General features: G+C 38.6%; 2 protein-coding genes across 6 annotated transcripts in view; both read right to left on the bottom strand.

The window, feature by feature from the left end:
* HTT (huntingtin) overlaps window positions 1-8,730 on the bottom strand; it is a 95,997-nt gene extending 87,267 nt beyond the window's left edge. For all 3 annotated transcript variants that reach the window (XM_026064558.1, XM_026064560.1, XM_026064559.1), the window contains exon 1: window positions 8,599-8,730. In XM_026064558.1, the coding sequence (XP_025920343.1) occupies window positions 8,599-8,699 (101 nt within the window). In that variant the 5' untranslated portion in view covers window positions 8,700-8,730. The remainder of the gene's footprint in view (window positions 1-8,598) is intronic.
* Window positions 8,731-13,616: 4,886 nt separating this feature from the next.
* GRK4 (G protein-coupled receptor kinase 4) overlaps window positions 13,617-16,666 on the bottom strand; it is a 41,308-nt gene continuing 38,258 nt past the window's right edge. For 2 of the 3 annotated variants that reach the window (XM_026064594.1, XM_026064595.1), the window contains one exon: window positions 15,821-16,038. In XM_026064594.1, the coding sequence (XP_025920379.1) occupies window positions 15,985-16,038 (54 nt within the window). In that variant the 3' untranslated portion in view covers window positions 15,821-15,984. Of the gene's footprint in view, window positions 16,039-16,666 lie in introns of all 3 variants that reach the window. The other variant, XR_003253306.1, reaches the window with a different exon arrangement.

Here is a 16,666-nt window from a genome sequence, read left to right as displayed (position 1 = left end):
AAAAAAGTGCAAAACTGCTCTCCTTCAAGCACAAATGCATGTTGGATTGACAGAATGACTTAAACTTTGGCTTCTTCCCCCCCAAGAAAATGAAGAGTATTAAAATTACAGATGGGACAATTATGGGTATTAACATAACATGGCTGTTTTTCTATTCGACAGCATTGTAATGCTATCTGCAGTACAGTGCGACCAGAGAGCTCTCCCAGATACTCCATAAAACATAGTTTGGGATTGCTGCTCCAGAACTCAGCAGACCCTGAAGAGTTTTCAGTTCAAGGTTTGATATAGGAGCAAGGCAAGTGTCATCTGAAGGTCTGCAGTCTAACACCTTGACTTGCAGGCACTTCATTAACGCTAACCGAGTTAGATGATCACTGTCACAGGGTTATCTCATTAGTTTAGCATCAGCAACACAATACAAACTAAACAACATACTATCATAAGCATCTAAGATACCATGAGAATGTAAGTCCAGACATCCATGATGTCATTTAAGTAACAAATTTAATACGGACATCTCTAGAATCTCTCCAACTCTAACTCATACTGGACAAGTCATCCAGAGTTTGCCATCAGCACCTTACCCATTTTTCCCTGAGATTAGCAGATCTGTCAGATCACACTGACTAGAATCCTCTTCCCTTGCATCCTTATAACTGTATGGGACACTGTAGATGAAATGGAGCTCCCTTTCCCACTTTATTTTAAGGACACCTTCTCATAATCCTGTTCTAATACTGATGTTCATCAAGATGGTCATAAAATATTCCCAGGTAGGTGTCTACAATGCTGAAAATGAAAAACCTGAGAACGGGGGGAAGGCAGCACACAGTATATTCCTCCCAAGAGGTAAAAGGTTATCCAGAATAATACCCATAGCAGCATCCAAAATTCTAATCCTAGTCTAAACCAGTGGAAGAAAGGACACAGTTTTTCCCAGAATGCAAGGACAAAACATGTATTTCTCACCCTTGAATGTGCAAAAGGCACTACGATTGAATAGAAGGGGGTAACATAACCCTATTAACCACARAGCCCTTTCTCAAAGGCCCATCAATATAGAACACTCCTTAAAGGAGCCCCTTATGGTAGCTGACATAGAGGTTCTCCACTCAAGGCTACTGAGACAGTGGTAGTTTCATGCTATTAAACAACATACTGCAAAGCTGCAGTGGGTTGAGAGCAATTGAAAAGTTCCAGGAAAACAGTTTCTCAACTATGTGGTCGTGACCAAAYGCAGTGCTGCAAGCCTCACAGAAAGATCTGGACTGTGATTTGGGCTCATGAGCCCAACTGAGGCAGGGAGCACAACCACAGAGGTTTGGGACTAACTCTTCAGTCTGATCCAACACCACCAATGACACATCAGAAGATGCATTTTCTTAACCCCTTAGCTAAAGAATAATATTAAAAATGCAGCAGCCCAGGTCACTGTCACTCCAAAGGATAGCAACATATGGCCTACAAAACAAATACTTCCTATCCCAGCCCCAGCCCCTCAAGTTAAGACACTTCCATGCACACAATCAGGGAAAAAACATCGAGAATTATTAAAAAAAACAAAAAACAAATCAATAATGGAGAACATTGTGACAACAGTGAGGAAAACAGCACTTGACTCTCCTACCTTCCCAACTTGAGGTGACCCTTTTGATTAGCAGATAAAGGAACACTTGTCTAGAAGACCCACAAAGAGAAAGAAGCTTTATGGATAAGAATGTATTTTTAAAAGAAGTCAGGTGCACAGAAAAAAAAAAAATCCAATTTCAGATTTATAAAAGTCAGCTGTCAAACAAGCCACATGTCCCATTCATGGCCTTAGGAAAACTAAAATATAGCACAAGATGCTACTGCTGAAATAAGCAGATCAAAAAGAGAAATTCAACTTACAATAGCCTCAAATGACGGCTATGCTCTTCCTCAAGATGCATTCTCAATCTGAGTGAACCAGCATGTTCAAGCCCTTGCTGGTTATTATCAAATGTTCTATGAAAATGAATTTAAGGCATAGCCTGATGCTTCAAATATTTAATAAAATGCTAACAAGTTAGCAAACTTACAATGAAGTTTGCATAATACTGCATTTAGACACCACATTTCCCTTGGTAACAGAACACATGATTTTTAATCTACCCCAAAAGACATCAACTACTACTAAAGCTGTTAAAACTTTTAAGTGACCACTCAAAAAGTTAGTCTAACATTCAGTAAAATTAAAAAAAAAAAAAAGTGCAGCACGAGTTTTCTTCCTCTAGTAAGACTGTAAATCTAAAAGCATTGCAGAGCACAATATGTAAAGTTTATAATTTGCAAAACTTTTAATCATTCATTTTATCATGATATAAACTCCTATAAGCCTTTATATCCAAGTGAAGAATTAGAAGTTTCTTCCCTTCTCTACTCCCAAGCCTTTCAAAAAAGGAAAGGAAGAAAATGAATGAGATAAAACTTAGCTGTGGTAGTTGCAAGCCTATTTCATTATAAACAGTGTCACCTACTCTTAACTTTATTGACACAGAATCACTTGAAAGAAAGCAGATGATGTTTTAAATAATTAACCAGTAACAATACTGGAGCTGAACTACACACCCAAGAGTACCTGTGCTGTGTTTGTATCCTAACAAAGAGGACAGAGAATCTTCCTTTTTGTTCTCAAGTGAAAATTAAATCATTTGTATTTTTAACATTTAGTTTTATTTTCCATCTTACAGATCTAAAGTAGCAAAAATGTGTTTTGAAATGAGAAGTTGGAAAATGAACAAAACAGCCTTGAGCAGTAACATTAACATAGTTAACACAACATTGAGGACCAACAGTAATTAACCAGTAAATACTTTAAAATGAGGTAACACAAAATACTCTGTTAGACATTGAGGACTTAAACTGTAAAAATTCAAACAGCTTCAACATAATGCTCTAATAATATTACAGTTTCTGAAATAAGTTATGCCTTTTAAGTACCCTGGTCATCTTTCTTCCATCAGATCCAAAGGCAGGGGTTTGAAAGTGTTCACTATGAACATCTCAGATTCTCTCCCAGGAATCCTCTCATCTCACTCCAGAAATATTTTCCCTTTTAAAAGTTTAAATAATAGTCTGGAATACAAATATTTTTCCATTACACATTGGACAGCATTTTGTTTACATCAGCTTCAGTGTTCCTCCTTAAAGAGGATCTCTTCTTTGGACTGTGTCTTCCTTTCTCCTCTGCCCCCACACACAAAGCACAGAAGGAAAAATAATGAAAATAATTCCTTTTGGCTGATGTTTGACAAAAATTCTAATTGTAATTTAAAATCACCTTTCATCTTCAAATAACCTGGAAAATCTTGTAAGTAAATTTAAATGTCAAATTTCCTTAACTAGAAAGGCATTTAAACACCAYTAAACAGGAGTTTAACAATCAATAAACAAAAAGCTGTTGAAGACAGAAGATGAGAAAGTCATACCCAAAAATAAGCAACTGGCAGAATATGAGTAACCAACCTGAATTTGATAAAAATATACAATGACTTTCTCTCAATGACTTTTATACTATAAAAATATACAATGACTATTAGGTCTTGAAAAAGCACCAAAAAACCTTTAACAGCACTTTCAGATCACCTCTAACAAAACAGTAAATATTTTCTAAAACAACTAAGTGATTTTGCAACTTAGGTGCCTGTTCACATCAATGATACTTAAAAAAAACCAATAAATCACTTCAAGTTTTACAAAAATTTAACCTTGCATTGTCCACATCTGTTTCTAGCACCATTTTCAATATATATTCAATCCAAGAATAGAATATATCGATTCCAGGCACATTTGAACTTGCCTGTGAGCTCATTATTTCAGATGCAAAACACACTAAAATTGCTGAACAAGACTGCTTTCAGAATAAAGTTCTTTAAATATAATATAGCCCTGAACAAGGCAAGCAGTAGTATGCAATACTACCCATACTAGTACAGATCAATCTCTTATGAAGATTTCTGCAAACAAACAGCTCATCTAACACTGAATTTATGTCTGAAATGACTAACTCAAGCTTTCTGTATTCAGGCTGTATTTTTTGTTTTTAACGTGAAAACGAAGGAGGAATGCATATAGTGCACAGGTCACCACTTAAACTGAAAGAATAGAAACTAGAGGTGAAAACTAACCAGTCACTATCAGCCAAAGGGAAGAAGAAAAAGCATTGAACTGAGCTGGCAGTACTGAATCTTTCATCTGCCATTTCCTAAGTCAGCTTCCAAGAAAACAGCTTTTGAAGGAAAGAAAGAAAAGGCCGAAGACACAAACACCTAATATGTATCAGGTGCAGGCAGATTTTCTGTGTCGGTAGAGAGGGGAGGGTAACAGAACAGTATTTTGTGTATCTTGAGACAGAACTCATGATTAAAAAAAAAAAAAAAGGCACTGTTCAGAAGTATTACAAAGTCCTCACGCAAACAACTGCTGATGACCATACTTTGGGGGGGGGGGGGGGGGGGCAAAGTCCTCACGCAAACAACTGCTGATGACCATACTTTGTTTCTTAGAAAAGAGCTGAAACAGCAAGCTGCTCATTCCAGCTCCATGGACWACAGAAGGCAGATGATATTAGAGGTAGCAGGTAGCTACAGGAGAGCCTCATCTCACAGGCAGAGGAGTTTAATCTTCTTCTGGCTTCTACAGACAGTCTCTAGCCAAGAAGATTAACAAGCAATATAGGAAAACCAGCAAGTCCAGAGAATTTTGCACTCCAAGTCCTAGAATAGCTGGTTAATAAGAGTTCCAACTCACTGGTGTTGATTTTTACTAAGCCTTGGAATTAAGAAAGTTTAAAAAGACTGAAAAAGCACTAATGCTGACACAGCATTAAGAAAAAGAGTCAAGCCAAACAGTTTGACATCAATCTTGAGCAAAGTAATGGGAAAACTCAAAGAAGATTCTATAAATAAAGAACAAAAATATGAGTTGGTCAAGAAATAAATGAAATACAATAAAGCCCCAACATGAGCGACACTTCAAAAAAAGTGAGTACATTCAACAACAGTCAGCCAGATAGACTAGAAGACCATACCCTAGAAACAGTAGCTCCAAAAACTGTCTAGGAATCACCATTGACAAGAAACTCAATGGGAATTATCCATGTTCACCTGGCCCTCGATTAAGCAGCGGAGTAACAAGAAGCAGGAAACTGATGATAACAATATACACAGCACCAATAAAACCAATCTATGACCATGGCTGCAGTCAACCAAAAAACCCTAGAAAAATTGTCTGAGCACAGAAAAATACCTAGTATTGGAGAGTTCTTTGGTTCTTGCACAATCTTTTGCTGCAAAGGTAATGGTTAGAACCAAATGTCCAAAAAAAAAAAAAAACAAATGGAAAATAGAATATAGTTTAGAATAATTACAGTAATTAACTATTAGATCAATTTAACAAGAGAAAAGGTGAATTCTTTACCTTTGGAACAATCAAATCAAAGTGGGATACTCTTCCAGAAGAAACATTAGCAAGTCATTCTGCTCCTCTCACTGACAAGTTGTAAAAATGAATACAGTGTAGAAAATAAGATGTGGTCTAACAGTTCATCTGCTTTTCAGTTTCACTGATTAAACTCTGATTTTTTTTTTTAATCAAATTAATCAAAATTTAAGTTAGTGGAAACTTTGTATTCAAAAAGCCAACACCCCCTTCCCCCCMAAAAAAATTTAAGGGTCTGAAATAAGTAAAAAGTAGATATGGGAGAAAATAAGGCGCCTCAGCAGAAGTGTGTAGAAGCAACATAATGACACAGAGCTCAACCCGTTTTCATAGAGAAGAGCAAGAGGAACTAGAGAGGAGGCCAGAAATTGACTTGTGTCTATAATGCATAGAAGTGTACCACATATTCTTCTGCAGATTAAAACCTCTCAAAATAGAAAAAGCTCTTACCTCCCTGGTAAAAGCTTGAATTCAATCAATATTTTAATAATAAAGCTAGCCTATTCATTTTATCAAGATAACAAAAGTCATTTATCTTACAAGAATAAAACAGCAATAAAAAAAACAAAAAACAAAAAACAACTTTCAACACTAACACATTTGTGCAAATAATTATGTCTTACTATACTCCAGTTTCTCTGTTTGGTCTTAAAACATTTCATAGCATCAGACAAACAGCCCTTAGCAGGACTCATTCACTAACCAGAAGTAGAGTGCTCAGTTCTTACCAGAAATATTTTTAAAAAGCAGTTTTTGCCTGTTCTAATAGGAAGTTTGTTTGTTTGTTTTAATCTTGTAGGGGCAATATTATGTTGTCAAAGTTTAAAGTAACTTATTTTGAAATAAGAAAAAGAGTAGAGATCAGCAGCAAGTCTTACTTTCATGGTAGCAGAAAAACATAGCTACTGCAAAAGAGGGTATACATTCCAAACTTCTCTCTCACATGGATTTTCATTGAAATATTTACTATTTAACAATACACTGTCCTCAAGTTTACATTCCTGCAAGCTATTTCCATCCTCTTGTTGCTTGTATCTTTTTAATTGGAGCTTCTTAAGCACTTGAAAATGTAAGATTTCAAGCCCGTGCTTCCTAGACATCTTTTTAACTATAATCATTTTACCAAAAAAATCTCCATCCACTTACTTGTACCGCATAGTAATACTGTCTAACAAAATCTGTAATAATGAGATAACTCTGTAACTGAAGGAATGACAGCCTGTCACTCATCTAATTTAGGTAACAGGACAACTCTGATCTAACAGATAGTGTTAAATAGACATTTAATGAAACAACTGAAGAGCAAACTACTGGCGCTTTTCCTGCGACATTCACCAATTCATTTGTTCTCTTGTTACTGACTGGTAGAGCGGCATCCCTTTTTACAGCAGTACATGGAWAAAAGATAGGAAGTTACCATAAAGGACAACAAAAGATTTAAGTGCAACTTGTACACAACAGCAATTAAGAGGACTACCTCTACCAAAGATGCAAGGAAAACACACTGGCATTTTTCCTTTCAAGTCCATTACCAAAAAACCAGACAGAAGCGTGATAGGATGTCACCTGGTATTTAACAAGAAGTTTGGGAAACTTCTTCAGCAAAGACTGCCACAAGATCCTGTCACAGGCTTTTGTGAGGCTCAGTGCTGTTACTGAACTTGTATAGCTCCTGGAGGTATGCAACACTATCAGCTTTCTGAAAACATACAGCCTATTTTTAAACACAAAACAAAGTCAACAAGAACAATTACAAACCTTGCTTTTTAATAGTTTGAGTATAGCAGGCCTAAATTCAGACCCTCAAACCAGAAGCATTACGTCCCTCAGCAAGCATCACAAATAATTAACAGGCCTTTCTTTTTAAAGAACGTGATCTTATCAATAACTTTTTAGATAGATTTTTTTCTCCACTCCGTATAAGATATTGGAAGTAGATGTCCACCTACCCACCATGTCACACGAAGTACTAGCACAAAAAAATGCACAAAACAGACCAACAAGTCCCTGCAAAACACCAAGACATCTAAAAAGAATTGGCTCATGAAGGAGGGATGAGCCAACTTTTTCATCCATTATACTCTGAAAGTGTGAAAATGCATTGAGATTGTTTGAGACAACACTCTCCAAACAGTATGAACCGTGATAATTTAGTTGGCAAACATATCGGAGTGTACTGTGGGAGCAGGTGGCTAAGAGCCCAGCTCTACTGCTTATCACCGTCTGCCAAAACACTCTGAAACTGCCAATTTAGAAGTTACCTGCTCCTCAACCCTTCTGCTTCTCCTGTTTCACTGATATCTGGAGCAAAAGCAATAGTGTGACTCATATATTTATCCAGTAAATATCTCAGTGCCTCTTCACCTGTTCAATAAAAGTTATTTCTAGAGAAAGTTAATGTAATGGGCAGCACTCTGGTACTGAACAGCTCCTTGCCCTTGTCCTCCAACAAAGCACTAGGATCAGAGACCAGAACATCACATGGAGGCAAAAAGATGTCTCTTCAATGCATTTGCCCCTAATGTTTTAAGAAAGTGAAAGAATATCAGAAACATTTAAATTATTTCTTCCTGGGTCTCACCACAGCAAGTCAGTCAAAGGACAAGACTTAAAATGAAGTTTGTCATAAACAGACATCCACATCAACTACCCCCAAGTTTATCAGAGCTTAGACTTTAAGTCATTCCCCCTTTTTTGTCATTTTTTCAGCAATGTGTTAGCCGAAAATAACATTTTGCCTTCTAGAAACAGCCTACAAAAGTGATACAGCATTGCCGTATCTCCTCTTCACTGTCCATGCTACTATATATTCAAATGCATTTACCCAGAAAGTTACTCCTACTTTAACTTTGTAAACAAAAAGCAGGCAGCGCTCCTAGTCAGATCCACAGGTACAGTCTCCTGCCAAGGAGAGGAAGCACCCYGAGGGTAACTCCTCCGGGGGGGTGCCCGGCTACCAGCTGTCGCTCAGGCTGTCAGCAGGTCCCGAGCGGCAGCAGCCCGGCAGGGCGGGCTGGGCTCCCCCGGGAGCAGGGGAGGACATGAGACTTCTCCCGCAGGGGAGGATGCCACCGAAGCGTTTCAGGGGCCTGCGGGTGAGGGGAGCCCTCCCAACGCCCGGGGCCGGTCACTCACGGTCTCTGCAGCGGCTCCTCGGGGATGGCAGCCGGCCCCTGCTGCTGCTGGAAGGACCGCAGCGACTCGAAGGCCTTCATCAGCTTCTCCATGGTGGCCATGTCCGCTCCGCTCCGCTCCGCCCGCGCCGGCGGCACCGGCCCGCCGCGCCCCACCGCCCTCCCGCAAGCGCCCGGCGGCGCCCGCCTTCCTCCTCGCGGGCCCGACTCTGCCCCGCCTTCCTCCCGGCTCGCCCGGAGCGCTCAAGCCAGCCGAGGCGGCGCCGCCGCCGCCTCACGCCGCGCCGGTGGCGGTCGCCCCGCCGAGCCGCCCGTCACGGCCGCAATGAATGAGGGAGACGCCGCAGGGGGCCGCACGCACTCCCCAGCCGCCCCGCCATCTTGAATCCGTCCCGTCATCCCCCGCGCCGCTGCCCCGCCCCCTTCCGCGCTGCTCCGCCCGCTCCGCAGACGGGTTCCAACTGCGGGCAACACAGAGCGCAGCGCGCATGCGCAACATCCCCTGCCGTCCAGCCTGGAGTCACGTGCGCACCCCCTAACGTACGTACACACACAGGCACGCGGGCGAGCTGAGGGGCGGCGCAGCAAGGAGAGCGACAACATCATTGACCAATCAGAAAAAAGAGAACACCGCCCCGTCCCAAAGGTCACAGCACAGTGGCTCAGGCAAGCGCCAGCTCGCGACGCAGACCAATGGCGCTCACGCGCCCCCGCCGGCCCCGCCCCCTGGCCTCGAGCTCGGCCGTTGCCTCGCCCCCCGCGCTGCAGTCCGCGGGCCCTCGAGCCCGGCCGGCGCGGGAAGCGCGGCGCCCCCTGCTGGGGGAGGGGAGGCGGCCCCGCCCTGAGGTACTGGGCCCCGCCCCGCCGCGGCCTCACGCGGCCCCGAAAAAGCTGGAAAAGCCATAAACAGCCTTACCGAGAAAAAGCGTTGTTGCCAAATATTCCATAAAACATTTTTCTGGCAGTTTTATTAGTATGTTAATAACAGAAGCTACACCATTTGAAATGTTTTTCAAAGTCAATTGTGTAGCTATATTACTGAAAGCATAAAAGTGTGACAAAATATATGTACTGAAATTGAGAACCTTTAAGGTAGAAATAGAGTAAGATATGATTCCCAATTATCTTATGATACAGCTTGCAGAGTTTTCTCCAGACCATGAAAAAAGATGAGAGCTGAAGGTTGCATTCACTGCACAATAATTCATGTACCACTCCACACCTCAAAATAAGTTTAAGCACATTAAAAAGAGCATAAGCTCTTATCAAAGACTAAACAAGCCATCAAGTCAGGCTTTGCGCAGTTTTTTTGAAGCTTTAGATCAACATATGTGCCAGTCCCCTAAGGGCTGCTGACTCACAGGCAGAAACGCTAAGGCAACGCGTGCCCCTAAAGCAGCACTGTTCTCTGTTCTTGTCTTCCCAGGCTGTCTTGGCATGATCTGCCCTGTGGGTTGTTACCTCTGAGTTGGGATAACTGGAAGAAAAGCACCCAGGGATATCTCGGATTGGGCTTTTCCTTTGGCAAGTGTGGTATTAAGAGGTTCTCCCAGTTTAAATTGGCTGACACAGGCAAAAACATGGATCGTGTCACCGGTCCTGTTCAGAGAGCAGCCCCACAGAACAAGTGGGCCACCAGAAATAAAGACGTGTAAAACTGGCAAAGGGGCATGAACAAGCAGGCAGGGTTAGAGAGCAGGAAATTTTGTAAGTCACCATTACCAGGAAGAAGAAAAAAAAGTCACACTCTCAATGGAGCAACAGCCAATACATAAGATGTTACATATAATTTAGTGCATGATGATAAATGTCTCCGCCTCCAGAAGGAAAACAGAAGAAACATGCTTTTACCTCATCTAAAAGGAAGACCATATAGATCATGAATGTGGAAAGGTTTCCCAAGCATAGGCTTGTGAAATAGTTTTAACAGGCTACTTCTTCAGTGTGTTTAAGAACAGGTTAGACGAGCACGTCAAGAATATTTTTGGCCCCATCTCAGTACAAACGCTTCTCCTGAAGTCACTCTTGACCCTGCATTTTTACATTTCTGTGGTTCTACAAACACAAGAAGGTACTTGGCACCACTAGGATAAATAGTCCAATAGACTTCATGAGACTACTGGCCCATGTAGGTGAACATATATGCACAGGTATTTTGCAATATGCCATAGCAGAGTTATATTAAAGTCACTTAAATAGATGCTGTTTTGTATAGCAATTGAGTGCTTAGCCCTTCAATTCATAAGTTACAAAATTATAGCAAAAACCATCACATAAAAAGAACAGAGTTATGAAAACTGAGATATACAAGCAGCTTATTGTTGAAAAGCATTCAAAAAAAAAAAAAAGAAGTCCAACTAATGTCAAGCTTTAAATTCTCTCAAAAGAGTGAAGTCTGGGTACTTTCCTTTGATTATGGACAATTCAGTATCTATAAGACTGATCACAAGCAGAGCTACAGCTACTATTGATCAGTGTTGCATTCACATTCATAGTGTCAGCACAATAAATGTATTGATGAAAAATAGACAATCACCATAATTCTCTATTTTCACACAGAAAAGTATACAAAAACTAGAAATCAGACCAAGAATTTAGGTATCAACTGAGCAAATACAACAGAGCTAGAGTACTGTCTCCTGGATCTGACAGTCCTACATTGGCAAAGAACTTACAATGTAAAATAACACATTTTCTATCTCAACAAATTGTGAATTAAAAAAAAAAAAATCACAATTTTTCCATTATCTATCTCAGTTGCCATGAGAGACATGGTGAATAAATCATGTTAGACAATAATACATGTGATGTAGACAGGCAGCAGTGTTTTGCTTTTATTTCAGGAATAACAAATGCTAGAACATCCAGGAAAACAGCTCATACAAGAACAATTCAGTGGTTTGGAAATACTGGAAGCAACACATCATATTTAGCCATCAAAATGGTTATACTCAGAAAGAATTCTGGTGCTCTTGACAGATGTAAGACATGAGAAATTACCTATGTGTCGTGCAAAACTTAAATAAGTTACACCATATGGACAATTACAAAATTAAAAAAGACATACATACAGCAGAAGAGACATCATTAACACCAAACACAGATCATTCAAAAAAAAACCCACACACACACCAAAATACAAAAAGAAGCACATAAATTTAGCTTGAAGATGTTTGCCATTAAAGTTTGAAATTAATTCCAATTTGTGAGTACTTAGAGAGAAGTACTTTTTGGAAATCAACACTAAAACAGAGGTGATAAATCCAAATGTTGAGTTATTATAATACTAAATAGTAAACCACATTGAAATAATACTATTTCTGTTGACTTATTTACAGTAACTTGTAAACAATATTTTGGATTTTTATAGATGACGGTGAGAAACACCTTCCATCTATATTGTTTGAAAAATAATTGAAGCGCATTCTAAAAATTGATTTTTGCCTTCAGATCTATTGTTTTAAGAGTAATTAAAAAAGACATGGCATTTTTTATTAAAAGTTAAGGCTTGACAATAGCTATCTCCTTGTTACTGAGATACCACAGCTTTTCTATTTCTATTGTGCAGTAATTATTTAAGTGCCTTTTTTTTTTTTTTTTTTTTTTTAAAAACAGGGGCTGGTTTGATGTTGTTATAATCGAGAAACATGATGCCATCATTATTAGGAACGCTACCTCTGCAAAAAAAGTTTATGCTTTTATAGAAAGAAAACAACCCTGAGGCATGAAGATTTAACTCTGTTGGTCACAACATTCAAAAGTAAACTAATAAGATACYGTTATGTTGTTTCACAGTTTCTGAATTTTGAGCTAACTATATAGATTCATGAGGTATGCACAAGCAAACGCTAAGACTTACACACAAAAATGCTTGAAAACACAAACCACAGACAAGAATAATCGATCTCATAAAAGTAACTCCACAGAATTCCATAAGTTTTATCCTATCCTGTACCAGGAGAACAAAGCAGTCAGGCTGTTGGATTGTCACATTGCTATTAAAGTGTTTAAGACATGGATCTTGAATCTGAATTCATGGAGGTATAATGAAGTCACACTGCATGACAAGAATTTACTTTGTCTTTTTTACAGCTTCATGAAAATAAAAGGCTATATAATCAGTAAACATAACCTGCTGCCTTCCCCCTTCTTTGTCTCAGTTATGTATCCTCCAAAAAATCAAGAGCAAAGTTATTTTTAAATTTATCACACCACAATATTTTGCTTTCAAGTGCTCTCCCCTTTTCTTCCCCATTCCCCAATTTCAAAGTTCATCTCCAAGATGCTAATATTCTACTAAAGATATTTAACCAGTATTACTCGCCTTAGATTAAATAGCGTAACATTTTAATCTCTGTGTACCGTATAAGGAGAGTTGTGTTGATCCTTCCAGCTTCTTGCCTTTTCTAATTCACTACGGAATTTACATTAGATACCATATAGTCATTATTATGTGGTTATATTTCTTTTCTTACCAACAGTATTGTAATACTTTGACATCTGTACTGGTGGTGACAGATTTAATGTATTTACTCCCTATGTATGTAATAAAGTTAGTAAATTGTACAAGGAGTTAGGTCATACTCATCAAATGGAGACAAAAGGGACAAATTTATAGTGGAAAAATGCCAGCTTAAACCTACTGGAAAAAACAGAATTTAGGTCCTGATCCTGCAAACATGTAGTTACTCAAAAACAAAACAAACAAACAATAATATTATCCATAACATCACAACATGGAAAAACTTGGGGACGGAACCTAAATAAAGCTTCATTAAAAAGCAAAACAACTTTCTTGCATGGTCCAAGTTCCTTGTGGAAAGAAGCAGAGGTAAAAATAATTTAAGGAGCAACCTCTCAGGAGCAATTGCCCTTTTCTTTCATCTAGTCCATCTTCTTCACAGGTCCCTGAAAAAACAGTGTTAAACTTCAACACTCCAAAATGGGGGTGGGGTTGGGGGGGGGTGTTAATTTGATCTTTTAATTAAAATCCCTCCCCCCCTCCAATATGGAAAGAATGTTTTGAAAAATATGATAAATACTGACAAATAAAGGAAATTCAAATTTATAATTCTTGTACTTTCTTCATAAAAATTACTCAGCTTGCGTCCATGGTATTCTTGCCAAATTTCAAGTTGCTCTAAGCAGGCATTAAATCCAGGCTGTCAGTTCATATGTCTAGTGTTAGTACTATCACCTTTGTCTCAGCACAGAAAACCTAAGGTCTTACAAAATTACATCACCTAATCAGAAAAACATGATTGCTTTTCCAAATGATAAGTATTTAAAAAAAACACTTCTGCTCCTTTTCTATGCCTCCTTCTAATCTTTTTAGAGTCCTTCTATTATTGTGGTACATAATAAAGATGGTCAGGTCAGACTGTGCCAGCTCATGSTCTCACACACAATGGTTCCAGCCAACATCCTTACTTCAGATATTTCCCTGTCAAGTCTCCCATCATTTGACTATTGCATCAGACTCTCTGTAATCCAGTAATTTATTCAAACCCTCCTCTTTCCTATTTCTCCCTTTGTATTTTCTACAGTAGTCATTTTCCTGTCCTCTGTGCTGCCTTCGACATCAGGAAAATGTACTGAAAGCATAAGAAAAGTCTCTTTCCTCATCCCTGTAGCACAGTAGCCAAGAGGAGCAATTTCAGATAGATACCAGCTCAGGCCTTGTAGCATTCTGTAAAATCGCTTTTTTTCCAACTTTTTTCAAATTCCAGCCCTTTAAAACACAAGAGACAATATTGTGAATTAAAACCTGACAATAAGCTGGACTATCTATTGCATYTTGTGAGCTTCTCAGAAGTAGTTAAGTTTCTCCCAATGAGTGTGTGGATCACAAGCAGGAAGCTACTGAGGTAGAGGGATATTCAGTTGTTCTGTGCATATAATACATATGCGGTCTGGTTGGTGCCCTGGAGATTTGCAAGGAAAAAAAAAAAAGGAAAAGAAAAGAAAATGCTCAGTGGAGACAGTCTTTGGAATATGGAACAGAATATAAAACAAAAGTCATGTCTCCAACTCCATGAACATTCCACTGTATTTCTAAAGTCCCCAATACAAAATTTTAAAACAGAAGAGGCTCTTAATGGAACAGTGACAGATATTTCTAACATCAATGAAAGGTGATCCCTAAATTTATTCTCATACACAGCTGAATAGTTTTACCTGAAGTTTTACAAAATAAAAAGGAGGAAATATTTGGCATACTTCAAGCCCAGAAGACTGGAAATCTGACAAGCTTCCAAACAACTGGAAACAGTCTTTTACCAATGAATATTGGGTAATTTTAACTAAAACCATCAATATCAGCTCCACATTTGCATTAAGCAATCATTAAAAGCAGGTTAATTTTTAATTTTTTAAAGGTTATAAGGAAAGATTATTTACATAATTAATTTGATACCTAACACTACTTTGTCCTTCCCTCAGTGGCAGYGATCACTGTCAACTCTGTAACATGAGATATTACAACATAATAAAAAGAGAGGCAGGTAGTAAATAGTAAAATGAGACCATGCTTTCTGGTTTTAACCCATTATAAAACTGTAACCTCCTACAGMACAAAGTTGTAAACAGTTTTGTTTACAGAAAAAAAAAATAAAAGGGAGTCCTCACAGGTAAAAGAAACGCTTTTAGAAAAAGCAGCAAAGTACTCAAAATATAGTTACTTATAAAATTGGCATGAGTCTACTTGCATGGTCCCCAGAAACTGTATGGAGAAGATGTGTGGATGGGCAGGTAAGAGAAGAATGGAGCAATACAGTCTGCTACAAGATTAAGCTTAATGTCCAGAATTCTATATATAAGTAAGTACAGATTCAAGACAGTCCTCAGATATAAACAATAAAGAGCATTTCACAATAACAGGTCACAGTGCACGGAATTCCTTTCCTTTTTTCCCCCCGTAGCAGTTGGAGAGATGTTAGATAATAGCACTGCTGTGCTGCCAGATAATAGCAGATTTATGAAATTCATCAGTACAGCAATTCTGCTGTTAAGAACACTGCAAATAAAGATCCTAACAAACAAGAAATAGTGCTTATGAAGAGTCTTACCAGGAGCATACAAAGTCAAGTTACATTTATGCCACAATTATCTCTGTGCTTTAAAATCCTTTAAAGTATTTCTAGATTCATTCCACTGGAAAAAAAAATAAAAGCAGGATACAAATACATACAAAAACACACATTCACTCAAATGGCACTCATTGCTTTTTGTACAGTTAAGCTTTAGTGAAAATATACATCTTAAAACAAATGAAGYACAAATGTACAAAAATCCTTGAACTCAGATAAAAAATATATATAATACACTTTACTACAGAGATATAAAACATTCAAAGTTCACTCATCCTTTCTGATGACAGTAAAATGATTTAAAGTCTGGAGGACTCCTGTTCATCATCACTGCAATCAGATTTAAAACAGACCTGCAAGAGAAGACAAAGTGACAATTTAGCTGCAGAACTGGCACTTTAATTGGTCTAGGTGTTTTGTGGCACAGGGAAGGGTTTGGGGTTTTGGCTCCTTTCCAGCACCGTTTGATCCATACCAACTAAATGCTTTAGGAATATCAAAGCAAACCACAACTCAACCCAAACCTCAAGTCCTTAAAACTCCATTTAACCTTAGGTTCTTACCTGCTCTTAATGACTTCATAGGGCAATTAACTGCAATCTTAATATTTTAAAAGCAACTGAAGGCTCTCCAGCCATATTAAATTTTTAAAGGGCTCTTTCTCGATACAAAAAACTGTATCTCAGGACAGTATTGGTCTAAACCCTGATGATTCAGTGTGATGGGACTACAGTAAGACACAACTTTTAACTGTAGCTATGTGACATTATTAGTACATTTAACAATTCCATTACCATAAATGGGAAAAAGTGAATTCAGAGAGGCAAACTAAAAATGGCAGTATTGTTATACATTCCATTAGCAACATAACATTTTACAGGGAGGAATTACCAGCTGATAACAAAAATTACCATCATGCAATTTTAATACATGGCCCTGTTGTGGCTACTTAAGGATACGCTCCTAGCAATTTTAAATAAT

This window comes from Apteryx rowi, unplaced genomic scaffold (assembly GCF_003343035.1).
Source record: "Apteryx rowi isolate R43461 unplaced genomic scaffold, aptRow1 scaffold_22, whole genome shotgun sequence".
NCBI lineage: Eukaryota > Metazoa > Chordata > Aves > Apterygiformes > Apterygidae > Apteryx > Apteryx rowi.
Note: the sequence above shows the minus strand (reverse complement) of the source record. Positions and strands in the feature narration are given on the sequence as shown.